Source organism: Oncorhynchus mykiss, chromosome 2 (genome assembly GCF_013265735.2).
Source record: "Oncorhynchus mykiss isolate Arlee chromosome 2, USDA_OmykA_1.1, whole genome shotgun sequence".
NCBI lineage: Eukaryota > Metazoa > Chordata > Actinopteri > Salmoniformes > Salmonidae > Oncorhynchus > Oncorhynchus mykiss.
Window position 1 is genome coordinate 43,225,216 of NC_048566.1, and position 22,958 is coordinate 43,248,173.

Genomic DNA, 22,958 nt, shown 5'->3' on the forward strand with positions numbered 1-22,958 from the left:
CCACGTGCTCCCCCTTCTTCAAATTGATGTTGTGGTCGTCACTTTCTGACCGGGGGACTCCTTCAACTTCAGGTTACGAGACGATTTATTGTAACGAGTGTTTAGTGTGCCCATCCGGACAGTGCAGCGGGTAATGTCCCTGCGCGCAACCACGGGGTCCTAACGCCAGATGGATAATTTGGCGTCCACTAGCTAAATAACCATATCCACAAGTCCGGTGTCCGCATTACGCAATGGACAAAGTAGACCAGAAATATTTAAGATTCGAGTTGGGATGGCTCTAAAGAAACATATTGCAGATGAAATCTCCGAAATTACAAGAACATGCAATTTAGCTTTCTGAGAAATGATATGAACTGGATAAAGAAATGATATAGGCCGATTTGATTTGTGGGCTCTGGGTAAGCCTGTTCCTTTCTCAATCCTCCTTAATAACACGACAGAAGTTGGCAAGAATACTGCTTCACATAGGTTTAAATAACTTAAATAAAAACGACATCACTACTGAAGGTGTTATTTTTTAAACCCTTTATGCAGCTCTTAAATGGGGGATGTTTAGAATGGTTCTCCCCTGGGTCTTTGTTAGGGAGTGGTACACTACAGCTCTCTCTTCATCCCTGCACCTGTCTTAGGGGGACTGTACCGTGTCAGCCATGAGAGTCCATGGACATTCCCGCATCCACTCGATTTATCTATGTTCTTGTATTCTCACTCCCACAGTCATAATGCACCAGGTTGATTTACATTTACGCACCCAAGAAAATCCCACTGTTTTCATCCTTTGCCAAGGCTTTTTTCCTGTCTCTGCTCAAACCTCCCCCTCTCACCCTGCCCCCACATCTCCAACACCACTCCACCCAAACCAAAGCCTGCAATTCATCAGCTGTGACAGCCTCTCAGAAACTCTCTCAGAGCCCAGCCTTACTGGTGTAAACCAGATGTCACTAAATCAGTACCCACACAGACATCTTAGGCCAACAAGAGGTGTGAGTGTGTGTGTAAGGTGCATGGGAAGTAGAGGTAGATATCTCACACAGGGAGGGCAGTTCCTGCATGTCCTCTCCAACACCTGTTCACTGTGTTGAACACACCATGACCTCAGTCAGTGTATACGGTACAGTAACACAGACAGAACACCATTATTACTTGAAGCCCTCTAAACATGTGTAGTGAGTGACCCTGTCATGTTTAATCCCCTTCTGCACCTGCAGATAACCCTATATCATTACTTTACACACAGTGAACCTGTGTTATTAACTCCTTCTCTACAATCCCTGTACAACGGCCCAGGAAAACCATTGGGTCGTGTTAATTTAGGCATACCGACAAAAGGACGGACAACAAAAACAAGTGTCTTATTGGGCAAATTCAGGTAGTGCCTTGCTGATTACCTACATCTCCTTCCATTCTGTGCCTAATGAACATGGCCCAAGTTAGAGCAACAAAGGGACTGCTGGACCTAATAAAGAGGGACAGAGGGAAATACCATATAGACTGAAGAGGATGAGATGACATAGCAGGCTGGTTCTCTAGCAGCGTGTCAACAGAGCCAGGAGAGCCCTGGCATTCCATAGCGGCAGGTCGCAGTGTTGCCATGACAAATGAGCGTTCTACGCAGTGGAGACAGGTCGGCTGAGTCGTGGCGGCATTCTCCTTGCGGCGATAAGGGCGCTCTGCAAATATTTCCACTACTTGTATGTGTGTGGCAAGGGTCAGACAGGAAGAGAGGGAGTAAAAAAAAAATTTAAAAAAGAAAGAAGAGAAATGGAGAGAAAGAGAAAAGAGGAGTCAGCAAAACTGCCACTGGGCATTCTCCACATCAACTTGGCACTCAGGGTCACTCCGAGGCGAGGGCCGTCACCTTGGCAACCGTCCAGTAGACACACACAGGCAAGCAGTGTGTAAAACGGGGTGAGCGTCACAAAACGAGAAGTTTATGTAGTGGGACAGCATCTTTATGTCACCAGCTGTTCCGTGCTCTCTGGCACACACACATTTCCTCTCTGAGGGGTCATAAGTAGCGCATCTCATATTCTCTGACAGACAGGGAGCATGTCTACCATGTATTTTGTTTGTCATATGATAACTACAACCACAGAACATACAAATATATATACAGTATATATAATTGATGAAATAAACTAGATACTGTACAAAACACTAACTACAACTTCCTAATATTGGGTTGCACCAATCCCCTTTTGACCTCAGAACAGCCTCCACAAGGTGCCGAAAGCGTTCCACAGGGATACTGGCCCATGTTGATTCCAATGCTTCCCACAGTTGTGTCAAGTTGGCTGGATGTCCTTTGGATGGTGGACCATTCTTGATACACATGGGAAACTGTTGAGCGGGAAAAACCCAGCAGTGTTTCAGTTCTTAAATCTTTTGTGTCTTGCCCATTCACCCCTTGAATGGCACACAAACAGTCCATGTCTCAATTGTCTCAAGGCTTAAAAATCCTTCTTTAACCTGTCTCCCCCCTTCATTTACACTGATTGAAGTGGAATTAACAAGTGACATCAATAAGGGATCATAGCATTCACCTGGATTCACCTGGTCAGTCTGTCATGGAAATAGCAGGTGTGCATGTTTTATACACAGTGTATAAACACATTGATAGTCTTTAGATAAACTAGTGCTATAACTAGTAATATAACTAAATTAGTATTCAGTGAAAGGCTACATTAGAACTAATCACAAACGAATCCCAAAACTGAAAAAGGAAATGTTTATCAACTGGCTTTTTATTGAGGGACATGCAACTGTTTTGAAAAAAAAGGTCTATATACAACAGAGTTCAGACAGAAAAATGTTCAGTGGGACATTTACAAGCCAGAGAGCACCAGCATTAAACAAACTAGGGATCCTGCCGTAAATAATTGTGCGCCAGAACAGGACCTTGACCCCAGTCTTTCTTCAGCTCCTGGTTCCATATAGAAAATTCAAAAGAGGAGTCTTTGGGCCTGGTAAGGCTACCTCTGTGGGAAGAGGAGAGGGAGGCTGGGTTGAGCTGTACTCAGCGAAGCAGGACCCTTCAGCTCCATTCCTCACAGTGGACTCAAAGGCACGGTCTTGTGTACTCCTGGGTGTGCTCAGTCATACACATACTTACACAGATGGGCTTGTCTGCTCAGTCCGACTCGCTGTTGTAGTCCTCTGCACCCCCTGGTGCCTCCTCCTCGCCCCCCTCCTCGTCGCTCTCCTTGTCCCAATCCTTCATGGAGGCTCCCATCATGAAGTCGTCTCTCAGCACGCTCCAAGCTGGCTTCTCTTCTGCCTCCCTGCCAGTCTATACACAAACAAAATATATTCACTTTTTTTTAATATATATTTTTTTTTTACAAAGATGGTACTTATGATCCATAAATTATCTGTTTCTTATATCAAATATATTTCCGCTTCAGGTGTATGGTCAAACAGAGGAATAGACCACCACTATAACTCCCAACTCATCAGTCTGGTCTAAGGCACTGCATCTCAGTGCTTAAGGCGTCACTACGGACACCCTGAATCCAGGCTGTATCACAAACGGCCGTGATTGGGAATCCAATAGGGTGGTGACACACAATTGGCCCAGCGTCATCCAGGTTTGGCTAGTATAGGCCTTCATTGTAAATAATAATTTGTTCTTAACTGACTTACCTAGTTAAATGAAGGTTAAATAAAAATAAATACAAAATTATCTCCAAGAAAGTTTCACAACATCCCAAAGCCAACGGTGCCACCAAGTGGACATCAGGGGAAACTACAATTAAGACAACAGGACACTCCAGAGAGTATTTATTCAATTATATGCAATTAAATAAGCTGTTTTGATGGCAATTATTACAGACCTGCCTTATACATTACGCAGTTTATTACGGTTAAAATCCCAAGTTTGTCAAAATAAAAAAATCCTGTTTGTGCGTGGGAAAATTTTTCCAGACATAATAGATGGTAGTTTGGGGATTGACATCAATCTAAGCCTTTCAATCCCCAGTGCCAGCCCAGCAATAACACTGACACTCTAACCCTGAAGCTCAGAGGCCCTGTTAGTATATGAACATGTATGTCAACAGACCGTCCCTATGGTGCTGCTGTTATTATGAGAGCAGCAATTGTGTCGTCTATATATTTATACAGATGCTGTGAGATGGATTTGGCCTATGTTCCCCTTTACGGCCATGTTCCCATTCAACACAGTGGATCTCTGCACCATAACTACCACCATATCAAACTACTTCAGTCAAGTACCCTCTTGCTTGAGAATCAGTCTATTAGATGCTATATCCAAGCTAAAATAGTTTTTTATTTAATTTATTCTTTATTTTACCAGGTGAATTGGGTTGCAAAGAGGGCTGACCCCATTTAGTCAACTGGTCGATTGTTTGGTCGACCGATATTTCTTCAGTTGAGAAGTAGCAAAAAAACAAAAATCATGGTGTACAAGACACCTGTGGACTGATCCATTGCGGAGGCTGTGGGGATGGCACAGTCCATGCTGCAACATTAATAAAAAATTATATTATCTTATAACAAATGCGCTTTCTCCCACGTTGGATAGTGAAACCTCGACTAAAGGAAATCAATAAGAAGAGACTTGCTTGGGCCAAGAAACACGAGCAATGGACATTAGACTGGTGGAAATCTGTCCGATGGTCTGATGAGTCCAAATCTGAGATGTTTGGTTCGAACGGCGGTGTCTTTGTGAGAAGCAGAGTAGAACGGATGATCTCTGCATGTGTGGTTCCCACCATGAAGCATAGAGGTGGTGGTGTGATGGTGCTTTGCTGGTGACACCGTCAGTGATTTATTTAGAATTCAAGGCAAACTTAACCAGCATGGCTACCACAGCATTCTGCAGCAATATGCCACCCGAACTGGTTTGCGCTTAGTGGGAATACAATTTCTTTTTTAACAGGACAATGACCCAACACACCTCCAGGCTGTGTAAGGGCTATTTGACCAAGAAGGAGAGTGATGGAGTGCTGCATCAGATGACCTGGCCTCCACAATCACCCGACCCAATTGAAATGGTTTGGGATGAGTTGGACCGCAGAGTGAAGGAAAAGCAGCTAACAAGTGCTCAGCATATGTGGGAAAAGCATTTCAGGTGACGCTGGTTGAGAGAATGTGTGCAAAGCTGCCATCAAGGCAAAAGGTGGCTACTTTGAAGAATCTAAAATATATTTTGATTTGTTGGTTACTAAATGATTCCATATTTGTTATTTCATAGTTTGTCTTCACTATTATTCTACAATGTAGAAAACAGTAAAAATAAAGGAAAACCCTTGAATGAGAAGGTGTGTCCAAACTTTTGACTGTATGTTAATAAGGTTTTTCAGTTTTTTCTTTTAGATAAATTAGCGAAAATGTCTAAAAAAACTTTTCACTTTGTCATTATGGGGAATTGTGTGGAGATTGCTGAGAAAAACCATTGTATTTAATCCATTTTAGAATAAGGCTGTAACGTAACAAAATGTAGATAAAGTCAAGGGGTCTTCACGAAGGCACTGTAGGCCTATATTTCAATAAATACAGGCCATTCGGCAAGTATTCAGAACTCATTTTCCAGGTTACAGCTTGATTCGAAAATCGATCAATGTTTTTTCACCCCAATATATACACAGTACCCCATAATGACAAGGTAAACAGGTTTTTAGAAATGTTTGCTAGTAAAAAAATATTACCTATTTTTTTTAAAGTATTCAGATTCTGTATTCAGTCCTTTGTTGAAGCAGCCTCAAGTCCTCTTGGGTATGATGCTACAAGCTTGGCACACCTGTATTTGGGGAGTTTTTCCCATTCTTCTTGGCAGATCCTCTCAAGCTCTGTCAGATTGGATGGGGAGCATAGCTACACAGCTATTTTCAGGTCTTTCCGGAGATGTTCCATCGGGTTCAAGGCAGGCTCTGGCTGGGCCACTCAAGGACATTCAGAGACTTGTCCCGAAGCCAATCCTGCATTGTCTTGGCTGTGTGCTTAGGATCGCTGTCCTGTTGGAAGGTGAACCTTCGCCCCAGTCCGAGGTCCTGAGCGCTCTGGAGCAGGTTTTCATCATACTTTAAAGTACTACTTAAATCGTTTTTATTTGTGGTGGTGGGGGGTATCTGTACTTTACAATGTATATTTGACAACTTTAACTTCACTACATTCCTAAAGAAAATAATTTACTTTTTACTGGTCCAATTCACAAATGTATCAAGAGAACATGCCTGGTCATCCCTACTGCCTCTGATCGGGCAGATTCACTAAACACAAATGCTTAGTTTGTAAATTATGTGTAGGTTGGAGTGTGCCCCTGGCTATCAGTAAAAAAATGTAAACAAGAAAATCTTGCCATCTGGTTTGTTTAATAAGGAATTTAAAAAAATGCATAGTTTTACTTAAGTATAGTTTAGCAATTACATTTACTTTTGATACTGAAGTAGATTTAAAACAAAATACTTTTAGACTTTTACTCAAGTCATTTTTTATGAAGGCGTCTTTACTTTTCTTTACTTTTGGGTTGGAACATTCGGAACATTTGCGCGAAGCCTACTGCCGTGTGCGCATTGCTTATAATGTAAAAAATCATAGTTTATCGAAATCTTCTGTTGCTTTAAAAAAAAAAAAAAAATTGTGTAGTGGTTGTATGAATTTGGGATCTATCGTCCCACAACTGTCCCAGAGTCTGTTTCAAATATTTATTTCTCACACAGAACGACAAGCTAACCAATAGATTAGGTTAACTTTATTACTATAGGGTATAGAAAATTGACATAGGCTAGTGATTTTAATGTTGGTTTACTTGTCTTGTTGGCTGAGAAAAAATAAATGTGGACAGTTCTTGGGGGGGGGGGGGCGACGACGACACATGACGACTTTAACCCCTGCCCGAAGACCAACTTCGGGAAAACAACATATCAATAGTGGGAGAGAGAGGGGGATGAAACTCACCGTCTGTCTCTCTGTCTTGATGACGACCTCGCTGCCCCCCTCTGTGCCCCGCAGCACGTTGATGAAGTCTTTCTTGGAGACAGAGGAGAGGAGCTTGGCCTTCTTCCTCTCCGAGCCGCCCGCCTCCTTCACCTTCTCATCCACTGTTTTCTGGTGCTTCCTCACAGCGTTGAACAGCTGTACTACTCCCCTGTGAAGAGAGGTACACACAAGACACTGTTTTTCTGGTAGAATTTCAAGCCAATTCACTTTAAGATTAATTGTAATATTTTGTGATGCTTATATTTAGCATAAATCATAATGCACAAGATTTTTTCCTGATTTAATAATTTTGTTATCCCCATCTTCATCTGGTAGGCACTATCATCATTAAGAGATATGCAGTGCCTTCAGAAAGTATTCATACCCCTTGAATTCCATTTTGTGTTACAGCCTGAATTCAAAATGGTTTAAAGTGCCCCCCCCCCCCCCTCACCCATCTACACACACAACCCCATAATAACAAAGTTAATTTTTTGTTGTTGAAATATTCGCTCATTTATTGCAAATGAAATACAAAAATAACTTATTTCCATAAGTATTCACACCACTAAATCAATACATGTTATTATCACCATTGGCATTGATCACAGCTGTGAGCCTGTCTGTGTAAGTCTCTAAGAGCTTTGCACACATGAATTGTACAATATGTGCCCATTATACTTTTCTAAATTTTTCAAGCTCTGTCAAGGTGGTTGTTTATCATTGCTAGACAACCATTTCAGGTCTTGCCATAGATTTAAGCAGATTTAAAACAAAACTAACTCGGCCACTCAGGAACATTCACCGTCTTCTTGGTAAGCAACTTCAGTGTATATTTGGCCTTGTGTTTTAGGTTATTTTCCTGCTGAAAGGTGAATTTGTCTCCCAGTGTCTGGCGGAAAGGATTTTGCCTGTACTCATCTCCATTCTTGTTTATTTTTTAATCCTGAAAAACTCCCCAGTCCTTAACGATTACAAGCATACCCATAACATGATGCAGCCACCACTATGCTTGAAAATATGCTGCATGGTACTTAGTAATGTGTTGTATTGGATTTGTCCCAAACAAACACTTTGTATTCAGGACAAAAAGTGAATTGCTTTGCCACATTTTTTGCAGTATTACTTTAGTGTGTTGTTGCAAACAGGATGCATGTTTAGGAATATTTGTATTCTGTACAGGCTTCCTTCTTTTCACTCTGTCAATTAGGTTAGTATTGTGGGGGTAGCCACAACATTGTTGATCCATCCTCAGTTTTCTCCAATCAAAGCCATTAAACTCGAACTGTTTTAAAGTCACCATTGGCCTCTTGGTGAAATCCCTGAGCGGTTTCCTTCCTCTCTGGCAACTGAGTTAGGAAGGACACCTGTATCTTTGTAGCGACTTGGTGTATTGATACACCATCCAATAGGGATATTAAAAGTAATCTTCTGCCAACAGGTGCCCTTCTTTGCGAGGCAATGGAAAACCTCCCTGGTCTCAGAGGTTGAATCTGTGTTTGAAATTCACTGGTCAACTGAGGGAGGTCATAGATAATTGTATGTGTGTGGTACAGAGATAAGGTAGTCATTCAAAAATTATGTTAAACACTATTATTGCACAGAGTGAGTCCTTGCAACTTATCTCGTTACGCACATTTTCCCTCCTAAACTTATTTTGGCTTGCCATAACAATGGGGTTGAATACAGTGCATTCGGAAAGTATTCAAACCCCTAGACTTTTTCCACGTTATGTTACAGCCTTATTTGAAAATAGATTCAATAAATACAAATTCCTCAATCTACACACAATACCCCATAACGACAAAGCAAAAACAGAAACCTTATTTAGATAAGTATTCAGACCTTTTGCTGAGACTCGAAATTGAGATGTTTCTACAAATTGATTGGAGTCCACCTGTGGGAAATTCAATTGATTGGACATGATTTGGAAAGGCACACACCTGTCTATATAAGGTCCCACAGTTGACGGTGCATGTAAGAGCAAAAACCAAGCAATGAGGTCAAAGGAATTGTCTGTAGAGCTCTGAGACAAGATTATGTTGAGGCACAGATCTGGGGAAGGGTACCAAAACATTTCTGCAACATTTAAGATCCCTAAAAACACAGTGGCCTCCATCAATCCTAAATGGAATAAGTTTGGAACCACCAAGACTCTTCCTAGAGCTGGCTGCCCGGCCAAACAGCCTGCTTAGAGTTTGCCAACAGGCGCCTAAAGGATGAGAAACAAGATTGAACTATTTGGCCTGAATGCCAAGCATCACGTCTGAAGGAAACCTCGCACCATCCCTACGGTGAAGCATTGGGCGGCAGCTAGCTTAGTGGTTAGTGTTGGGCCAGTAACCGAAAGGTTGCTAGATCGAATCCTTGAGCTGACAAAAAAAATGTTCTGCCCCTGAACAAGGGAGTTAACCCACTTTTCCTAGGCCGTCATTGTAAATAAGAATTTGTTCTTAACTGACTTGCCTAGTTAAATAAAGGTTAAATAGCGGCAGGGACTGGGAGACCACTCAGGATCTCAGACTGAGGCGAAGGTTCATCTTCCAACAAGACAAAGACCCTAAGCACACAGCCAAGACAACGCAGGAGTGGCTTCGGGACAAATCTCTGAATGTCCTTGAGTGGCCCAGCCAGAGCCCAACTTGAACCAGATCGAACATCTCTGGAGAGACTTCAAAATAGCTGTGCAGTGACGCTACCCAGCCAACCTGACAGAGTTTGAGAGGATCTGCAGTAAAGAATGTGAGAAACTCCCCAAATACAGGTGTGCCAAGCTTGTAGCGTTCTACCAAACACTCAAGGCTGTAATCACTGTCAAAGGTGCCTCAACAAAGTACTGAGTAAAGGGTCTGAATACTTATGTAAATAAGGCATTTCTGCATTTTTTTTTAAATATACATTTGCAAAAAATTCTAAACCTTGTTTTTGCATTGTCATTATGGGGTATTGTGTGTAGATTGGGGGGGGGGGGGGAGAACTATTTTTAATACATTTTAGAATACGGCTGTAACGTAACAAAATGTGGAAAAGGTAAAGGTGTCTGAATACTTTCCGAATGCACTGTACTTATTGATTCAAGACATTTCAGCATTTCATTTTTTAAATTAATTTGTAGAGACCAAAAATCTCAATGTAATCAATTTGAAATTCAGGCTTTAAATTTGGAAAAAGTAAAGGAATGTGAATACTTTCTGAAGGCACTGTAGGTTTGTAAGCAGCACACAAGTGTGTATGTACCTGGTAGCAACTCTCTGCAGGTTCCTCTCATTCTCTCGGTCTTTTACTAAGTCTGGTTTCTCTCGACACATCATCTCCCATGCTCGCTTTTTATCCGTCTGTCAGCCAGGAAAAAAGTAATTATGCACACACATACAGGCAAGCTGTACTGAATAAATGTCTAGGGTGCAAGTCAACTCCAGCTGAATTGATCTTAGGCCATTTCTGTTATCAGGCAATCATCTATCTGATTTCAATAACCAGCATCAGTTTAAGACCGGTTTTCATTAAAGCAAGAAATTGACATACAGGTAGGTACATCCAAAAACAATCAAGTAGGACTATGCACACAAACATTTACAGACATGAAAAAACACACAGTACCTGTTTCTTCCTCTCCAGATTCTCCTTCTTCTCCTTCTCCTTCATTTTGTCCAGCTGTTTGTTCTTCAGCAGGATGCTGGGTTTGCTCTCCGGTGTCTTCTTCTGCAGAATCTTGGCCATGGCCTCCGCCCATCCAGCATTGGGGTTGGTGTCTACATCATCTACTTCCCTGTTGCCTTCACCATCTTCTTTCTCCCCTTCACTCTCCCCATCCTCCTCTTCACTTCCTTCAACCTCTGATCCCTCTCCATCGCTCCCTCTGTCAGAATCATCACTCTCAGCGCTGTGGTCCTCCTGGGGCTCTTCTGATGTGTGAAAACAAGGCATTTATCATATTGTCTTATACAAATAATAGCTAGGCCTAATCGGTTGCAAATTCAAAACAATTTAGCTCTGCCACTTCATATCTAGCTTAACCTAATAGACATTTAACACCCTCTAATATTATCATTATTCATGCTTCTCTGTAAAACACTAGCTACAATCTATTGATTCATTAACTATTAACTATATTAACTATTGATTCGATCAAATGTGTGGCTTACAGACAGCTTTCTAGCCAATTATCTAAGTTAGCTCCATATGTTAGCCAAGTTACATCGCATAGTCTAGCTAACGTTAATGCCGTTTGACGTTTCAAATGCAGAGTGAAGACGAATGAAAGCAAGTACTGTAGCTAGCTAGTTAGTTGATCTGTACTTAACTTCATAGGGTTTAATGTAAATGTAACTTTTTAGATACCTAACGCTAGCCAACTATGCCTAACGTGCAGCCATATATTATCTGATCATGCTAGTGCCAATGCTATAGCTAGCCTAGCTACCAGCTTGGGTCTGGGAGAGACAAACGATACAAGGTTAATCATCTCGCTAGCTGGCTACTTCTTTTGAACAATTCTAAGAAAAATACTTCGTGTACCTAACATCCCTGCTGAGTTCTCCACATGTGCCTTTTCCACAGATGCCATTATTGTGCAGCACTGAAACTACTCCGTGAATAAAGTTCCGTTCCGTGTAAAAAGTTCCCACTTGACTTGACCTTAGTCCAAAGGCCGGCAGATGGCGATATTGAGCCGTTTCCTCTTACCGCCCAAAGGGAACACATGCAGCCAGCTATACACTTGTATCCTTAGTGGACCGGTTCATACATAAAACATTCTCCAATCCGACTACAAAGGCGTCGATTTTCCTCCTTAACTAAATTTTATGGATAAAAAGCTGTGAAAGCTGGTAAAATATACATACTTTCTTTATGAAACACCATTTCCACCACCTTGCTAGTGGCTAATGCCTAGGAATGCTAGATCCGGATGTTGCGAATCACGTTCACCCATTCAGGTTGCAGCAGTCTGTTGTTTACCCCTGGCTGAACGAGGGGTGCAACATCAGGAAGTAGCATTAGCCACTCTAGCATGGTGGTGGAAAATGGTGTTTCATAAAGAAAGTATGCAGCCTGAATGGAGAATGTTTTATGTACGAACCAGTCCACAAGGGATATTAGTGTATAGCATACTTCAATATCGCCATCTGCCGACCTTTAGGGTAACTTGACTGAAAATGATCATGGGTTGACTTGACTGACTCCGTGATATTTTTAGCTACACAAAAAGAACTGCCTGCATGCCACCCTGAGGGTCTTTTACTGTTCCAAACACACACACACAATTTTGTCAAGTATATTGCACAATCCAGATGTGCACAGCTCTTTGGGATTTACTCAAAAAGACTTACAGCTTTAATCACTGATTACGGTGTTTATAACATGTTTTGACTCGGGATGCATATTTATCCAATCAATATGTATTATTGTTTTATCTTTTTATGAATTTCTATGTTAGAATAATTTTTCCACTTTAAAATGTTTCTGCTTGGAATATTTTGTGTAGATCATGAAAAAAATCTAAATTAAATCAATTTGAATCCACTTTGTAACACAATGAAATGTGAAAGTCCAAGGGGGTAATACCTATAGGCACTGTAGGTTAATAACGTAAACATATATTATGTTTTGTACTTTCTTAAACCGGTGGACTGTGAATATGTGAGAAAATGTATAGACGACTATAACCACAGACGTTGTTTGGTTCAGATTTGGTCCGGTCTGGACCGGCCCTGATTTGGCCCAAACATAGACTTGCCTAGGGTTGGTTCCGATTTGGTCCTGCCTGACAGAATTGGGTCTTGTTAAGGGCTAGAGCACATTAAAAAAATACCCAGAGTGCTTTGCAAGTGTTCATTTTTGTATTTACATGGTGGTCATTTAGCAGACGCTTTTATTGAGAGCAATTTACAGTCAGTAAATTGGATCCAGGTGCGTCTGTCGTCACTGTCACAGCTGCAACCTAACTATTTAACATTACTGAGTGAGTAGTTATTGTACATCGACTGTGAATTTAACTATGAACATTGAACTATGATTACTGCTCCATTGTTACTGATATTGTGTGCCACTGGTGTGCTGTTTATTGGCGTGAGTGTCGTTTACCATTTGTGTTCACATGCCCTTACCTGAGGTCCTCCTGTGTGTTTCAGTCTCTAAGCAATGATGCCACCGCTGCTGATTCCTTGCCTCTCAACCAGAGAAATACCTGGCTGACTACAGTGGAGCTGCAGGCCAATGACGTCACCAGGCGATGTTCCCACAGCTGAGCAGAGGATCCAATATGACAAACCATGCAGCAGATCACTAATGGTGCAGTAAGTAGTACAGCACTTTGGTTAAATACAAAGATGAAATGTTATATTCTACTCTCTACATTTTGATTGACAATGGTACTTGTGTGTAAATCTAACATACTCTTTTCTGAAAGTTATTTTAAAACTGTTGTTGGTCCCTTTCCTACAGAAAATAATCCAACTGGTAACTCTGAATTGGACTACTGGTTTCTGTCAAAACACCCACACTGTGATGAAAGTGACCTTGTGAAAATCCTAGATATGGAACAGCTTGGATATCATCAGTCTTTGGGCAAGTCATGATGAGGTTAAATCTCTCGCTCCTTCCCTCTGTCTCTCCTGGCCTCTTCTCTGTCACTTCTCCTCTCCTCGTATGTCCTCTACAGCACGTGGATATTGCGGCCTTCTTGATCAAGTTCTAATGAAGTGGTCAGTATTCTCTGATGATTCTCAACTCAACACAAGCAAGAGAGCTCTCCTATGTTTTTTTTTGCTCATAATGGTAGATGTGGATGTATTTATTCAGTATCGTTCTAGTTGCACAACTAAGTGTCTGATTTACAATGACATAGTCTGCTCACTACAATCCTCATCCCAATATATTTTGACATGCATCCCTTATCATCCAGTAACTCCTCTTCCTCCTTCAGGCCGATGATATCTGCATCCTGTTGATAGACACTACGCCCCAGACGCAGAGACTGGAGGACACAACAGCCATTATTTAATATCTGCTCATAATTACTGAACCAAAATATAAACGCAACATGTTTAGTGTTGGTCCTATGTTTCATGAGCTCAATTAAAAGATCCCAGAAATGGTTTACATCCTTGTCAGTGAGCATTTCTGATAATCCATCCACTTGACAGGTGTGGCATATCAAGAAGCTGATTATAAAAGCAGTATCATTACACAGGTGCACCATGTGCTGGGGACAATAAAAGGCCACTCTAAAATGTGCAGTTAGTGCCACACAACACAATGCCATATATGTCCCAAATTTTGAGATAGCGTGCAATTGGCATGCTGACTGCAGGAATGTCCACCAGTTGTTGCCAGATAATTTACTCTTAATTTTTCTGCCATAAGGCATCTCCAATGACCTTTTGGAGAATTTGGCAGTACGTCCAACCGGCCTCACAACCGCAGAGCACGTGTAACCACGCCAGCCCATGACCTCCACATCTGGCTTATTCACCTGCGGGATCGTTTGAGACCAGCCACGCGAACAGGTGATGAAATTGAGAAGTATTTCTGTCTGTAATGTAGCCATTTTGTGGAGAAAGCTCATTCTGATTGGTTGGGCCTGGCTCCGCAGTGGGTGACCCATCCATGGCTACGCCCAGTCATGTGAAATCCAAAGATTAGGGCCTAATGAATTTCCTTATATGAACTGTTACTCAGTAAAATCATAGAAATAATTGCATGTTGGGCTAATCATTTTGTTCAGTATAGTTATCAGTTATTACCAGGAGCACAACTTTGGAATTATTATTATGACATTTTTTCCCCCGAATAAACACTCCAAACAGCCTACCCGACCGCTCTGAGGGGTCTCCATGGTCCTAAAGCACAACGTTGCCTCGTTTTGTATCACAATCCAATGAGAAAACTGGGGGGGACAAAAATGCAACTTCCGACTGTGGGGGGACATGTCCCCCCCGTCCCCAGTGAAAGTTGCACCCCTGGTTATTAGCTGTGGAATTTTCCTTCTATACAGTATTATGATATGATTGCTTTGTAACTCTGCGACCAATCTCTAATCACATCCTGTAGTCATATAAAGTGGAGTTCCTCCTCCACCAATAGCTCAGGGTTGCAATGTTAAACGTTGAACTCCACCCTCTTATAAACTGAGGTGAACTGATAGACAGTGGACCAGCAGCAGTCGGTACGTAACCTGACACCACTGGAAGTCTTCATGGCATTTGTCTAGAACAAATGAAAACGTTATTGAACTATTTACAGATTACATATATAAAAGAATAAAGATAAATAGGAATATATTAGCATATACAATGGATTTATGTATTTAAACATTTTTACAAATCAATTAAAAATTTAAAACTGAAATGTCTTTAGTCAATAAGTATTCAAATCCTTTGTTATGGCAAGTCTAGAGTTAAGGAGTAAACATTTGCTTAACAAGTCACATAATACATTGGATGGACTCACTCTATGTGCAATAATAGTGATTAACATGATTTTTTTATGATTACCTCATCTCTGTACTCCACACATACAATTATCTGTAAGGTCCATCAGTCGAGCAGTGAATTTCCAACACAGATTTAATCACAAACACCTCATAAAGAAGGGCCCCTGTTGGTAGATAAATAAATAAAAATTAAAAGCAGACAATGAATATCCCTTTGAGCATGGTGAAATTAATTACACATTTGATGGTGTATCAATACACCCAGTCACTACAAAGATACAGGCGTCCTTCCTAACTCAGTTGACGGAGAGGAAGGTAGCCACTCAGGGATTTCACCATGAGGCCAACATTGACTTCATAACACTTAGATTGTTTAATAGCTGTGATAGGAGAAACTAAATATTACATTGTAACATCTGCACAATAGTAACCTAATTAACAGAGTAAAAAGAAGAAAGCCAGTACAATATGTAAATATTCCAAAACATGCATCCGTTTGCAACAAGGCACTAAAGTAATACTGCAAAAAATGTGACAAAGCAATTCACTTTTTGTCCTGAATACAAAGTGTTTGTTTGGGGAAAATCCAGTATAACTCATTACTGAGTACCACTCTCCATATTTTCAAGCATGGTGGTGGCTGCATCAAGTTATGGGTATGCCTGTAATCGTTAAGGACTGGGGAGTTTTTCAGGATAAAACATTTATGGAATGCTGCAAAATCCTAGAGGAAAACCTGTTTCAGTCTGCTGTCCCACAGACACTGGGAGATTAATTCGCCTTTCAGCAGGACAGTAACCTAAAACACAAGACCAAATCTACAGTGGAGTTGCTTACCAAGAAGACAGTGAATGTTCCTGAGTGGCCGAGATACAGTTTGACTTAAATTTGCTTGAAAATCTATGGCAAGACTTGAAAATGGTTGTCTATCAATGATCAACAACCAATTTGACCAAGATTGCAGAAATTGGAAAATAATAATTGGAGAACATTATACAATCTAGGTGTGCAAAGCTCTTAGAGACTTACCCAGAAAGACTAACAGCTGTAATAACTGCCAAAGGGGATTCTAACATGTATTCAGTGGTGTGAATACTTATTTATGTATTTCATTTTCAATACATTTCTAAAAATTAAAAAATATATATTTTCACTTTGTCATTATGGGGTATTGTGTGTAGATGGGTTAACAAACACAATCTATTTAATCCATTTTGAATTCAGGCTGTAACATAACAAAATGTGGAATAAATCAAGAGTTATGAATACTTTTTGAAGGCACTGAAGTTTACATAAGGATGCACAACCATTTTGAATTTGTGTACATTTTGTTATACAAGGCAACTTTACTGATTAATTGTGACACAGCTCGAATTATTAACAGGCAAATCATAACTGCAAAGCTTTTTCAGAAACTTTTTTCATCATTCATTTTGTAACAAGTCCTATGAATTGTTGTGATTGCATTGTGTTGAATAGAAAATATACAACTGCTAGGTCTCCTGAGGTGCCCATGTCAAGCTAGCTTGTGCACATTTGATTTGGTCCTCATTAATTTACTTGCATACAACTCCTTAAATTTTTTAAGTGGTTGTGGTCACTGTGGTACAGATTTACCTTCCTCAAACTTGTCTCAGCCACGCAGATCCATGTCCCTGGCAACACTGGCAGAATGCCCAAAAGCTTCCCGCACTCATGCTTGTGATATATATATTTCTCATGTCATTGCTTACATGTATGCATAAATAAGACCTTATAGATGCTCGGGCTCATGCTATTCATGTATTAGTGCACAGGCAGAGTAGTCCCAGTAAAATCGAAACTAGCAAGATGGCGGCAGCCACGAATTGGTACATGCAACTGTGGGTAGATTGCGTTTTAAACAACAATCGGGCATCTTGGAGAGGCTGTCTCTAGTTATTATTATTGGTGCTTTCAACTGGGAACTTCAGGTCGGAAAGTCAGAGCTATAGAATGATGCCGGAGTTTCCGACATAGAATTCTGAGTTGGATGACCTTTCAAAAGATATTTCCCAGTCTGAGTTTTATTTTCAGTTACCACTTGTCTTTGAAGGCACTGAAGTTGGAAGTCTGAGATTTCAAAGTTCCCAGTTCTTTGGACCGCAGCAAGAAGCTCGTATGTGCAACCCCGAATTTACAACCACAAACCATTTTGGCACATGTTATATGTTACAAAACGCAGAGTGTGCAAATGTAACCTTTATTTAACTAGGCAAGTCAGTTAAGAATAAATTCTTATTTACAATGATGGCGTAGCCCGACCAAACCCGGACGACGCTGGGCCAATTGTGCACTGCACTATGAAACTTCCCATCACAGCCAGGATTCTAACCAGGGACTGGACTGACACAACTTGCAGCTAAAAATGCATTGACTTCGACCACTGCGCCACGCGGGAGCCCTTAGACATGGGCAAATGTAATTTTTATTCACAGAAGAAGATTCACCAGTCCAAAGTTTAGTGATTGTGTTGCATTTATCCTCAAATTGAGTTGCATGCTTGCAAATCGTATTTAATGTATTCATATGTCAAGTTACAACTTTGGAACCATTCTTACATTGTGTTGGTAAGGTTAGGGATACTCACACACATTGTTTTCAACCTGTATATTTGACACACTACGACATACATGATTACATTGTGCATGTTCATTTATACAGTAATTACTATTCAATCTGTCCTCATCTGGGATTTGAACTCTTGATTCTTTGGTCTTCCTGCTATGCCATCTTCCTGCTATATCCGTGTCATGTATCAATTAATCTGACTATTCTCTAATCATTGATTTTATTTACTTATTTCTGTACAGTTGTCTTACGTTGGTGGGGCATATTAACCTGTTTTAATCCTACTCCAGTGAACAGAACAACTATCCCAAAATGGAAATATCAGACACGAATAACAAATAACAAGCAAACAATTAACAGAATCGATCTGCAATGCTTCTGGGTTTTTCACACTCAACAGTTTCCCATGTGTATCAAGAATGGTCCACCACTCAAAAGGACATCCAGCCAACTTGACACAACTTTGGCAAGCATTGGAGTCAACATGTAATGATCGTTGTCTGAGGAGGAGTAGGAAATATCGGACCAATGCGCAGCACGTGTTCATGATGTTTATTTGCCTGAACACTGAAATACAAAATAACAACGTGCATAAACGAAAGAGTCCCGTGTGGAACAAACACTGACACGGAAAAATAATCACCCACAAAACACAGGTGGGAAAAGGCTATCTAAGTATGATTCTCAATCAGAGACAACGAACGACACCTGCTTCTGATTGAGAACCATACCAGGCCAAACACATAACCACAACATAGAAAAAGGAACATAAACTACCCACCCCAACTCACGACCTGACCATACTAAAACAAAGACATAACAAGAGAACTAAGGTCAGAACGTGACAATGAGAATGCGTTTGGCACCTTGTAGAGTCCATCCATTGAGGCTGTTCTGAGGGCGAAAGGGGGGGGTGGGGGCGTTTCATATTTTTAGGCTTGATCAAGTTGTTAACAGTGAGAGTAAAATAACTTAGCTTCTGATTTTAACTAGTAACACCAACCTCAATGGTACAACAAGAGAAGGGAGGACCATCCTAAAAATAGTGAAACATAAAAACATTGCTATTCTTTTTTACATAAAACTATACTATATTCATGTCTCCAAATAACTGATTAAAACACATTGTTTTGCAATGAAGTATGTGGACACCTGCTCATCGAACATCTCATTCCAAAATCATTGGCATTAATGTGGAGTTGGCTCCCCCTTTGCTGCTGTGACAGCCTCCACTCTTCTGGGAAGGGTTTTTATTTTAATTTGATTTATTTCACCTTTATTTAATAATTGAAACTAGGGGGCACAATTTTCATTTTTGGAAAAATAACGTTCCCAAAGTAAATGGGATATTTTGTCCAGACAAGATGCTAGAATATGCATATAATTGACAGCTTAGGATAGAAAACACTCTAAAGTTTCCAAAACTGTAAAAATATTGTCTGTGAGTATAACAGAACTGATATTGCAGGCGAAAGCCTGAGAGAAATCCAATCAGGAAAATACTCTTCTTTAGAAAGCTCTGCGTTCCTATGCATCCCTATTGAGCAGTGAATGAGATATCAACCAGATTCCTTTTTCTATGGCTTCCCTAATGTGTCTAGTGTCACAATACATAGTTTCAGGATTTTATTTTGAAAAATGAGCCTGGACGTCAACATTGCGTCAGTGGTCAGCTGGAGTCTCTCAGAGTGTTTTGTGCATAAGGGACAAATGCGGCCATTGTTTCTCTCTTTCCTACTAAGAAGACACCTGTCCCGGTTGATATATTATCGAATAGGTATTTGAAAAACACCTTGAGGGTTAATTATAAACAACGTTTGCCATGTTTTTGTCGATATTATGGAGATAATTTGGAATATTTTTCGGAGTTGTCTTGACCGCAATTTCCGGTCGAATTCTCTGCCAAATGTGAGGAACTAATGGAGTTATTTCAGCTACAAAAATAATATTTTTGGAAAAAAGGAACATTTGCTATCTAACTGGGAGTCTTGTGAGTGAAAACATCCGAAGCTCATCAAAGGTAAACTATTTAATTTGATTGCTTTTCTGATTTTCGTGACCAGGTTGCCTGCAGCTAGCTAGGCATAATGCTATGCTAGGCTATCAATAAACTTACACAAATGCTTGTCTTGCTTTGGTTGTAAAGCATGTTTTCAAAATCTGAGATGACAGGGTGATTAACAAAAGGCTAAGCTGTGTTTCAATATATTTCACTTGTGATTTCATGAATATTAATATTTTCTAGTAATATTTATGTCCGTTGCGTTATGTTAATTACTGTCAGTTGATGACAACGCTCCCGGATCCGGGATGGGTAGTTACAAGATTAACCAGGTAGGCCAGTTGAGAACAAGTTCTCATTTACAGCTGCGACCTGGCCAAGATAAGCAAAGCAGTGCGACAAAAACAACAACACGGAGTTACACATAAACAAAGTACAGTCCAATAACACAAAAGAAAAGAAAAATAGACAAATCTATGTACAGTGTGTGCAAATGTAGAAGAGTAGGGAGGTAGGCAACAAATAGGCCCTAGAGGTCGAAAATAATTACAATTTAGCATTAATACTGGAGTGATAGATGTGCAGATGATGATGTGCAAGTAGAGCTACTGGGGTGCAAAAGAGCAAGGGGGTAAGTAATAATATGGGGGATGAGGTAGTCGCGTGGGCTATTTACAGATTGGCTGTGTACAGGTACAGTGATTGGTAAGCTGCTCAAACAGCTGATGTTTAAAGTTAGAGAGGGAGATATAAGACTCCAGCTTCAGAGATTTTTGCAATTTGTTCCAGTCATTGGCAGCAGAGAACTGGAAGGAAAGGCGGCTAAAGGAAGTGTTGGCTTTGGGGATGACCAGTGCAATATACCTGCTGGAGCGCGTGTTACGGGTGGGTGTTGCTATGGTGACCAGTGAGCTGAGATAAGGCGGGGCTTTACCTAGCAAAGATGACCAGGAGCAAGTGGGTTTGGCGACAGATATGTAGCGAGGGCCAGCCAACGAGAGCATACAGGTCGCAGTGGTGGGTATTTATATGGGGCTTAAAACGGATGGGGATAAAACGGATGGCACTGTGATAGACTACATCCAGTTTGCTGAGTAGAGTGTTGGGGGCTATTTTGTAGATGACATCGCCGAAGTCAAGGATCGGTAGGATAGTTAGTTTTATGAGGGTATGTTTGGCGGCATGAGTGAAGGAGGCTTTGTTGTGAAATAGGAAGCCAATTCTAGATTTAATTTTGGATTGGAGATGCTTAATGTGAGTCTAGAAGGATGGTTTACAGTCTAACCAGACACCTAGGTATTTGTAGTTATCCACATGTTCTGGGTCAGAACCGTCCAGAGAAGTGATGCTAGTCAGGTGGGAGGGTGCGGGCAGCAATCGGTTGAAGAGCACGCACTTAGTTTTACTAGCATTTAAAAGCAGTTGGAGGCCACTGAAGGAGTGTTGTATGGCTTTGAAACTTGTTTGGAGATTTGTTATAACAGTGTCCAAAGAAGGGCCAGATGTATACAGAATGGTGTCGTCTGCTTAGAGGTGGATCAGAGAATCACCTGCAGCAAGAGCGACATCATTGATATATACAGAGAAAAGGGCCTGAAAATTTAACCCTGTGGCACCCCCATAGAGACTGCCAGAGGTCCGGACAACAGGCCCTGAACTCTGAACTCTGAACTCTATCTGAGAAGTAGTTGGTGAACCAGCCGAGGCAGTCATTTGAGAAGCCAAGGCTATTGAGTCTGCCGATAAGAATAAGGTGATTGACAGAGTCGAAAGCCTTGGCCAGGTTGATGAAACGGCTGCACAGTACTGTCTTTTATCGATGACAGTTATGATACCATTTAGGACTTTGAGCATGGCTGAGGTGCACCCATGACCAGCTCGGAAACCAGATTGCATAGTGAGAAGGTACGGTGGGATTCGAAATGGTTGGTGATCTGATAATTAATTTGGCTTTCAAAGATTTTGGAAAGGCACTGCAGGATGGATATAGGTCTATAACAGTTTGGGTCTAGAGTGTCTCCCCCTTTGAAGAGGGGGATGACCACGGTAGCTTTCCAATCTCTGGGGATCTCAGACGATACGAAAGAGAGGTTGAATAGGCTAGTGATAGGGGTTGCAACAATTTTGACGGATAATTTTAGAAAGAGAGGTTCCAGATTGTCTAACCCAGCTGATTTGTAGGGATGCAGATTTCGCAGTTCTTTCAGAACATCAGCTGTCTGGATTTGTGTGAAGAAGTGGGGGTTTGGGCAAGTTGCTGCAGGGGGTGCTGAGATGTTGGCCCGGGGTAGGGGTAGTCAGGTGGAAGCATGGCCAGCCATAGAGAAATGCTTATTGAAATTATCGATTGTCGTAGATTTATCGGTGGTGACAGTGTTACCTAGCCTCAGTGCAGTGGGCAGCTGGGAGGAGGTGATCTTATTCTCCATGTACTTTAAAGTGTCCCAAAACTTTTTGGAGTTAGAGCTACAGGATGCAAATTTCTGTTTGAAAAAGCTGGTCTTTGCTTTCCTGACTGACTGCGTGTATTGGTTCCTGGCTTCCCTGAAAAGTTGCATATCGCGGGGACTATTCGATGCTAGAGCAGTCCGCCACAGGATGTTTTTGTGCTGTTCGAGGGCAGTCAGGTCTGGAGTGAACCAGGGGCTATATCTGTTCTTAGTTCTTCATTTTTTGAAAGGGGCATGCTTATGGTGAGGAAATTGGTGAGGAAATTACTTTTAAAGAACGACCAGGCATCCTTGACTGACAGGACGAGGTCAATATCCTTCCAGGATACCGGGGCCAGGTCGATTAGAAAGGCCTGCTCGCATTTGACAGTGATCAAACGGACCCATAGCGGATGCAGACAATGAGGCAGTGATTGCTGAGATCCTGATTGAAAACAGCAGAGGTGTATTTGGAGGGCAAGTTGGTCAGGATAATATCTATGAGGGTGCCCATGTTTATGGATTTAGGGTTGTACCTGGTGGGTTCCTTGATAATTTGTGT

General features: G+C 41.2%; 1 protein-coding gene across 2 annotated transcripts; it reads right to left on the bottom strand.

The window, feature by feature from the left end:
* Nucleotides 1–2,726: 2,726 nt before the first annotated feature.
* rrp15 (ribosomal RNA processing 15 homolog) lies at nt 2,727–11,603 on the bottom strand. 2 transcript variants are annotated; one of them, XM_021563364.2, is made up of 6 exons: nt 11,461–11,603; nt 10,543–10,847; nt 10,180–10,277; nt 6,922–7,111; nt 3,116–3,292; nt 2,730–2,981 (listed from the first exon to the last, which is right to left on the bottom strand). In XM_021563364.2, exons 1-5 carry the CDS (start codon nt 11,507–11,509, stop codon nt 3,134–3,136), a joined length of 801 nt encoding a protein of 266 aa, XP_021419039.1. In that variant the 5' UTR covers nt 11,510–11,603; the 3' UTR covers nt 2,730–2,981; nt 3,116–3,133. The 2 variants fall into 2 exon arrangements, with proteins under 2 accessions (XP_021419030.1, XP_021419039.1); XM_021563355.2 differs by having other exon boundaries at nt 2,727–3,292.
* Nucleotides 11,604–22,958: the final 11,355 nt, after the last annotated feature.

What these genes read in the sequence shown, in the direction of transcription:
- rrp15 (XM_021563355.2), bottom strand. Translation starts at nt 11,509, where the DNA reads ATGGCATCTGTGGAAAAGGCACATGTGGAGAACTCAGCAGGGATGTTA. An exon ending in ATCTGGAGAGGAAGAAACAG is followed by an intron (nt 10,278 to 10,542) that starts GTACTGTGTGTT and finishes CCTGGCTGACAG; the next exon opens with ACGGATAAAAAGCGAGCATG. An exon ending in CTGCAGAGAGTTGCTACCAG is followed by an intron (nt 7,112 to 10,179) that starts GTACATACACAC and finishes CTCTCTTCACAG; the next exon opens with GGGAGTAGTACAGCTGTTCA.